Source organism: Phaethon aethereus (genome assembly GCF_964289735.1).
Source record: "Phaethon aethereus genome assembly, chromosome: 1".
NCBI lineage: Eukaryota > Metazoa > Chordata > Aves > Phaethontiformes > Phaethontidae > Phaethon > Phaethon aethereus.
This window is the reverse complement of record NC_138575.1, coordinates 88330379-88338303: the sequence shown is the minus strand read 5'-3', so window position 1 is coordinate 88338303 and position 7925 is coordinate 88330379. Positions and strand designations below refer to the sequence as shown.

General features: G+C 52.0%; 1 protein-coding gene across 1 annotated transcript; it reads left to right on the top strand.

Annotated features, from left to right (window-relative positions):
- Nucleotides 1-209: 209 nt before the first annotated feature.
- On the top strand, nt 210-7585 carry SCNN1A (sodium channel epithelial 1 subunit alpha; the record flags this gene model as incomplete). The annotated part of the gene is made up of 12 exons (XM_082002246.1): nt 210-1339; nt 1757-2012; nt 2876-3063; nt 3876-3976; nt 4669-4832; nt 5164-5262; nt 5433-5550; nt 5797-5875; nt 6197-6254; nt 6381-6436; nt 6957-7032; nt 7259-7585. Exons 1-12 carry the CDS (start codon nt 828-830, stop codon nt 7583-7585), a joined length of 2034 nt encoding a protein of 677 aa, XP_081858372.1. The 5' UTR covers nt 210-827.
- Nucleotides 7586-7925: the final 340 nt, after the last annotated feature.

Below are 7925 nucleotides of genomic sequence, written 5' to 3'. Positions count from 1 at the left end.
AAAGCAAAATTTGGCGAGTAAAGCCGCGCACGAAGCCTCACCGCCGGTCCGTGGGCAGGGCAGGGTCCTGCCGCCCTCGGCGGAGGAGGGGGGGGAGTGTCCCGACCGGCCGGCGCTGCCCTCGGGACAGGCGCTGCCAGCTTTCTTTCTGCATCGCCTCGGCTCGCTGGGACGCCGCGTCCCCGCCGAGGGAGGAGGAGGAGGGACAGGCCGTTCCGCAGCCCTACCTGGCCAGGGCAGGGCTCCCCTCGGGGAGGACCGGGGGGACGTCCCTGCTGCCCCCCGGCTGCGCCGCGGCCGCGCCTTGACCCCGGCCGGCGCCGCCAAGGTCACCGCCCCGGCGCGTCCCCGGTCCCTCGGCCGCCCCTGCCCGGCCGTGGACACCTGAGAGTTTAAAGAGGCTTTTCTTCCCCGGGAGCGGCGCCCGGGGGGAAGGGGCAGGAGAAGGGAGGAGGGGCGGGCGGGGAGAGGCCGGCAGGGCAGGAGCCGGGCGGGGTGCTGGCTCGAACTGGAAAGGAACCGGTCCCAGCACAGCCGGGGAGGCTGCGAGAGAGCTGGCAGCGGCGGGCAGCAGCGCTCGGAGAGAGCGCACCGGCCCCGGCCCGAGCAGCCGCCGCCCGCCATGGGCACGGCGCCCGGCGTCAGTCCCGCGGCCCCGGCGGGGCGGGCGGGGTGGGGGGGCCGGGCCGGGGGCGCAGGTGTGGGGAGGGCAGCGGGAAGGGACGAGGGGGCTGCTTGGGGGGGGAGGATCTGCCCCGCTGTCACTTGTGGACTGAGCGGGGGGAGCGTGTGCATGGAGGGGTGAGGACCTTGGTGGGGTGCCTGGAATGGGGGTCAGGCAGGAGGGGGTGAAAGCACCGAGGTTTGGGGGAGACAGTGATGCAGAGCCAGGTGTTGCACGGGGCACAGCTTCCTGGAGCCATGGTCTTGCGGGACTGTCCCCTAATTCCGAGTTTGTGCTGCAGGGTGGGTCTGTGAAGACGGGGAAGATGCCAGAAGGGGAGAAAACAAGGCAATGTAAGCAAGAAGAGGAGCAGCAGCAGAAAGAGGAGGAGCGTGAGGGTCTCATCGAATTCTACGGATCCTACAAGGAGCTATTCCAGTTCTTCTGCAGCAACACGACCATCCATGGGGCTATCCGCCTGGTGTGCTCCAAAAAGAATAAGATGAAGACAGCCTTCTGGTCTGTTCTCTTCTTTCTCACCTTCGGCTTAATGTACTGGCAGTTTGGGATCCTCTACAGGGAGTACTTCAGCTACCCTGTCAACCTCAACCTCAACCTTAATTCCGACAGGCTGACTTTCCCAGCCGTGACGCTGTGTACCCTTAATCCATACAGGTAAGAAATAGGCTCCAAGAGCTATTAACTGCTTTGACTTTTGCAGGCATAGGATAAAAGAACGTATTCTGGTTCTCCTCATGGTCCTTGATTGTCCCCTTCTGTAGCAGTGCCAGTGGAAAGGACACTTTTCACAGGCCTTTGCTGCTGCAAGGCATTCACAGTAAGACATGTTAATTTAGTCAGCTCTACTTCGTGGTCTATGTTAGCAGGCTGCACTGTAAACTGCCACAGGGCAAAAGCAGATGCATTTACATCTGTCCTACAAGAATGGTAGCCTCCAGCAAGGGGTTGGATTTGCAGCTGGTGGCAGGAATGTCCTGAATCACCCCAGCAAATTTTGCTGCATGTCTTATTCGGAGATGTTTATGTGCATCCAGTCCTAAACCTGCAGGCTCCTTTCTCCCCACTGTATAGATATAGTGCCATCCGGAAGAAGCTGGATGAGCTGGACCAAATCACCCATCAGACGCTGCTAGACCTTTATGACTACAACATGTCTCTGGCACGAAGTGACTGGTCAATGCAGTCCACACGAAAGCGTAGCTCAAGGAGCCTGCTCCATCATGTCCAGCGCCATCCGCTGCGAAGGCAGAAGCGGGATAACTTAGTCAACTTGCCAGAGAACAGTCCTTCAGTGGACAAGAATGACTGGAAAATTGGCTTTGTTCTGGTGAGATCCCTAGATATCTGGTGCCCTACCCACTCCAGTGTCTGCCTAGCTATTTCTGTCTTGTTAGACCCTTGGCCATGCCCTTCCCAATGTAGAAGTCTGATTAAGCTGCACTGGCTTTTGCTAATGACAGATAAAAGTAGAACTGAATCCTTTGCCCAGTGCAGTCCTGCTCCCCAAGTCCTGTCCCTTTCCATGTCAGTGCCCATCTTTTCCTAGGTAGGACAGGGAAACCTTGTCCTTCCTGAAGGCTACATCAGCCTTGCAGTTGCCTTTGGAGAGCCATTTATTAACATCGACCTCAACGTTGCCCAATAATAGCCAAGGGGAAAGTATTGGATGGCTGTGGGACACGTGAAATGTGGTCATGGTCGCATTTGCTCCTAGGTAGCAGCTTCTTTGCCCTAGGGTATCTGTGTTTGCATTTTAAAAGGCATGGAAGGACTGAAGCTAATCGCTTGCCAGTTAACTGGGTTCCCACAGGATCACAAATGTTGTTCTGGACACACCCTGAAGGAAGGGCTCCCCACGCAAGAATTTAAAGCTTCTGGTTTTATACCATGTAGAATTATGTGCTATAGATCACCCTGCACACTTCACTGTGACTTGCTGTCTCCTGGGTTTTACCCAGCTATGCTCAGTCACCTGGTGTTTCCCTTCCACCGAGTAGCTGCCCTGCTTTTGCTTTTCCCCATCCTGCTCATCGCCTTTTGGTCACACGCAGGAGCCCTGCAAAGCTCTTCCACACCCTCAGCTTCATCTTCTGCCAGTGCTGAGGGAGCACACCTATTCCACAGCCACAGCCTCACCTCCTGGACAAGAATTCCCTGACATGGCTGGTTTTCTCCTTCTCTTCTTAACAGTGCAGTGAAAACAACAAGGACTGTTTCCATCAGGCTTACTCCTCAGGGGTGGATGCCGTGCGGGAGTGGTACAGCTTTCACTATATCAATATCCTGGCGCAGATGCCTGATGCAAAAGCCTTGGATGAGTCTGACTTTGAGAATTTCATCTATGCTTGCCGCTTCAATGAAGCAACATGTGACAAGGCGTAAGTGGTGGAAACATCCCACCGAGTCTTCCAGAAAACTCCCCAATTTTGTGCCTGGGTCCAAGGGGAATCAAGAAACCCACATGAGAGAACCTCTTTCCCAAGGTGGGATCATTCCGTGTTCAGTTCCTGTTGTCTCAGATGATGTCTCTTGAGTCTTTCCTGTGGGTTGTGTTCACCAGGGTCACAGCGGTCACAGCTTCTGTGACCTGAAACTATGGACCTCAGAAGATGGTTTCTCCTTTTCCTGGCATTCACACAAGTGAAATAGTTACGCTGGTACAAACCCCAAAGTGGGTACAGATACAAACTGTAGAAGTCTCTTTATTCTACTCTCTGCAGTGGTGAAGTGGTACATACCAGCCCACATACAGGAGAAGGAGAAGTTGTTACAAAAAGACAGTAAAAAAAAAATCTGACTTCTCTCCTGCCATTATTGGTCAAAAAGCCCTAAAGAGGTAGTGGAATGAAACCCATTGGCAAGGGAGGAAAAAGGGTATGAAGAGCTAAGAGTTTTGACAATATTAGGAAGATAATACAGTAATTGCTAGTACTGCTAAAATCCATTTGGGCTCTCAGGAGTTAGCAGTATGAAAAACCTGGTGTAAAAACCTGTCCAGCTCCATGACATTTTTTACAGCACATTTTAATTGCTTTTCCCTGTTTGTGCGAGTTTACGTAACAAATACTGCCCATCTGCTGTAAGCCCCTCTCCCTGCAGGTGGAAAACAGAGTTGCTCCTTTCAGAAAGCCCTTCCCTTTGGTCTCACAGCCCTTCTCACCCCGTGTGAATGTTTCTGTTCCCCTCTCAGGAATTATACCCACTTCCACCATCCCTTGTATGGGAACTGCTATACTTTTAACGACAACAGCAGCAGCCTGTGGACATCCTCACTGCCTGGGATCAATAATGGTGGGTGAGAGGCACTCTTTGGTGAGTAAGGAGAACAGCTTAACTCTGTTTTCCCCAGGAGTTACAGGCATCCTGCTGTGCTTAACGCTGGTGGTGGCAGATCGCAGCCCTGTTCTGTCTTGCCAAGCTCTGTTTTCACCCGTGTGGAGATGGCTGTCTCATGGACATGGCTGTCCCCCACTGCTGCCCCACTGAACTCTCTCCCGCATCAGTGCTTGATCCTTATGTTCATTGCTCCCTCTGGACCTGTGCTGGCCCTTCCTGAAATCCCAAGTTGAACTGTAGTACTGTGCTCCTCAGAGCCTGGTCTTCACCTCCTCCTTCCTCATTTTCCTGTTTCCTGCAACTGACCTGTTTGTGTTCCCAAACCCCCTGAAACCTCTCTAGGCCCAGTCTTCAGGCTTTTCTTCCATCCAGCTCTGAGTGTCTCGACGAAATCTCTCTCAATTTCGAGTTCTGCTTTTTCTAAGCCACAGTGAAGAAATCCAGTTTTCTCTGGTCTCTCCTGGAGCCTCCAGCTTTGTCTCTGGCCTCCCTCCAGCCACCCTCCATTGCTGCCCAGCTTTGGTGCAGCCCTGGTTGATCTTTCTCTTCCTTTATCTCCTACAGAATCACTTCTAACCATTCTGCTCTCTCTCTTCTCCTGCACAACGGCCGGCCATGATATCTCTTGCTCTCTAACATTCCCTCAGGTCTGTCACTGGTGGTGCGCACCGAACAGAATGATTTCATCCCTCTGTTGTCCACGGTGACAGGAGCCAGGGTCATGGTCCATGATCAGAATGAGCCAGCCTTCATGGATGATGGGGGTTTCAACGTGCGTCCGGGTATTGAGACCTCCATCAGCATGAGAAAGGTGGGGAAGCAGCAGGAGTAAGAGCTGTGGATGTGAAGTTATGGGGGAGGTTTAACTTGGTGGATAGATACAGATGGATTGTCGTGGACCCAGTGTGTGTTAATGGAGGGGATTAAGCACGTGGAGTGACGGGAAGGGAAGAAGAGCAACTTAGTGGACTAGACAAGAAGCATTTGACTGTGAACAATGAAATGGAGGAAAGCGGGGGGGAAAGCAGGGGGAGCTGGCATAAAGAGCAGACACTGATGGACAAGCAGTATGTGGCATGCAAGCGTAGAAAGAGAACATCAAAGTGCCAGTCATTCAGTGTAATGACAGTTTGATATTCTAGGAGATGACTGTGCGTCTTGGGGGCAGTTACAGTGATTGCACAGAGGATGGCAGCGACGTGCCAGTGCAAAATTTGTACTCCTCCCGCTACACAGAACAGGTAACTCATTATCACTGTTCCTGTGCGAGCTTGTTTCCCTACTTTCCTAAAATGCTTCAGTCCCCTAACAGCCATACTTGTTCATGGGCCCTGTTAATAGTATGATGTGATGCAGGCTGCAGTGTGTTGGGTTCCCTTGTTCAACCTTTTCCACCTCATATGCCTCCCAGGTCTGCATTCGCTCCTGCTTTCAGCTCAACATGGTCGAGCGCTGTGGCTGTGCATATTACTTCTATCCCTTACCCGCTGGAGCAGAGTACTGTGACTACACAAAGCACGTAGCCTGGGGTAAGTGGACAGGAGGAATAGTAAAGCTCATGCCCACCTGAACCTATTTGGTCCACCCCATGTCCTAGTACATCTCATTGTCTTCAGTGAGCTTCCTGGTATGGGACATCCAAAAGACACTTTTGTCTTGGATGGTTAGTCCCTCTGAGTTTTAAAGGAAACCTCTGGATTCCCCTCACTGTCACACATCACCATTTGTATACAGATACTGTGAGCTTATGTGGATTTACTTTCTTTATGGCTCAGGCTACTGCTATTACAAACTCCTGGCTGAATTCAAAGCTGACGTGTTGGGCTGTTTCCACAAATGTCGAAAACCTTGCAAGTAAGTTTGATCATCAGTCAGGTAGACTGGGAACTCTTTGTTCATAGCCATGTTGGAAAGCATTTACTGACCAGGGCAAAGGCTTGAGTCAATAGCTGAACTACAACCCAAAATGGTATTTCTCCCATCAGGAAGCCAAAATGGCAGAGGAGCATCAATGTTGGCTCAGGGTGGGGAGCTCCCGAAGACTATGCAGGAGCTCAGTGGGAAGTGGGCAGAACTTCGGCATGGTGGGGAGTTTCCAGGTGTGCCTGGGGGTTGCAGGACCTGGCCTTGTGGCTCCTACAGCTTCAACAGCTAACACGGTCTCTTGTCTTCCAGAATGACAGAATACCAGCTGTCAGCTGGATACTCCCGCTGGCCTTCTGCTGTCTCAGAGGTAAAGAGAGGGTTTCCTGGCTCCCCAGCACTGCTCTGACTTCCTGTTTCGTCCTTCCTCAATGGTACTAAACCTACAGAATGTGACTGTGATCATGTAACGCAATTTATTGCACTTTCATTTCAGGACTGGGTTTTTTACATGCTTTCACAACAGAACAAATACAATATCACATCCAAGAGGTAAGAGCCCCTAAACAGAGGTTGCTTCCAAACCAGAAACTATCACAGTGGAGTGTGTGTGCCAGGGGGTTAGAGTTAAGATAAAATCACTGATGGGAAGAGATTAGGGATGGGACCTGTGGACAAGGCCAGTGGATTTGAGTCAGAATAGAGATAAACTGAGACTTTAACAAGGACTGGGAATCCAAGTGAAGAGTCTGAAAAGGGTCAGCCACTAGTATGAAAATAGTAAGCCCCCAGCAGCTGCTGTGTCAGAGTCACGGTAAGGGCTAGTGGAAGAGTGGGAAGCAGAGCCACGCAGGAGCTTGTACTGAGCCAACATAGGATGCCAGAAACATTGGATTTCACAGTGCAGTCCCAGAAATGCCCTGAGGGAACTGCGGGGATGAGGAAAAACCTCTGGGTGGTATATGTATGAAGAAGACAGGGACCAGAAGGGGGCAGAGGAGACCATTAAGCTTGGTGAAGAAATGCAGGGTTTGCAGATGTGGGATTACTCAGCCCCATCTTTCATTTACAGGAATGGAGTTGCCAAAGTGAATATCTTCTTTGAAGAGTGGAACTACAAGACCAATGGGGAATCTCCAGCCTTCACGGTACACACTTTACTGCTGTGTCCTCTCTAGCCACCCATTCCACAAGACATCCCTCCATATTGGCAGGCATTTGTTCCAGCAGCAGTGCTGGCTATTGAGTTTCTTTTCCTGTGGCAGGGTGGGAGGAATCCCCCAGCACCACAGGGGCACTGCTAGTGGGAGCAGGCAGAGCAGCAAAAGGCTCGAACGAGGGCTGTCCTCACTGCTCTTTCTCCATCTCTTGCAGGTAGTGACTCTGCTGTCCCAGCTTGGGAACCAGTGGAGTCTCTGGTTTGGATCCTCTGTCCTGTCTGTGATGGAGCTTGCAGAGCTGATTCTGGATTTCATCGCCATCACCTTTATCTTGGCCTTACGCTGGTTCCGTTCCCGGCAGCAGCTCTCTCCTCCGGGACCCCCTTCAAACAGTCACGATAACACTGCTTTCCAAGATGAGGCACCAGGTCTCAATGCTCCACACCGCTTCACTGTTGAGGCTGTAGTGACCATGCTGCCATCCTACAACAGCCTGGAACCACGTGGGCCAAGCAGGGATGGTGAGGTGGGACACGAGTGAGGCAGTGGCTTAATCCCCAGTTCATATGGGTGGCATATGGAGCAGAGGCTGCACACTTTCTCTGTGGGACCTACATTTCCTTCTTTCTGGGGTGCTCTACCTGGACCACAGCAGAAGACTGCACTGTGGTCAGCCTGGGTTCCTTGCTTTCACTACTGTAGGTGAATCCTTCAGTCTCATAAAATACTATTGCTCTGGGGATCACCAGGGATGAGCATTGATTTAGTGTATGTATGGGGGAGATGTCCAGCTGGTTTCCTTACACTCCTTGCATGTGCACACCTACACATGCGTTGCATGCTTTCTTTTCCCTGCAACAAGGATGCTGCTACAGTTCTGG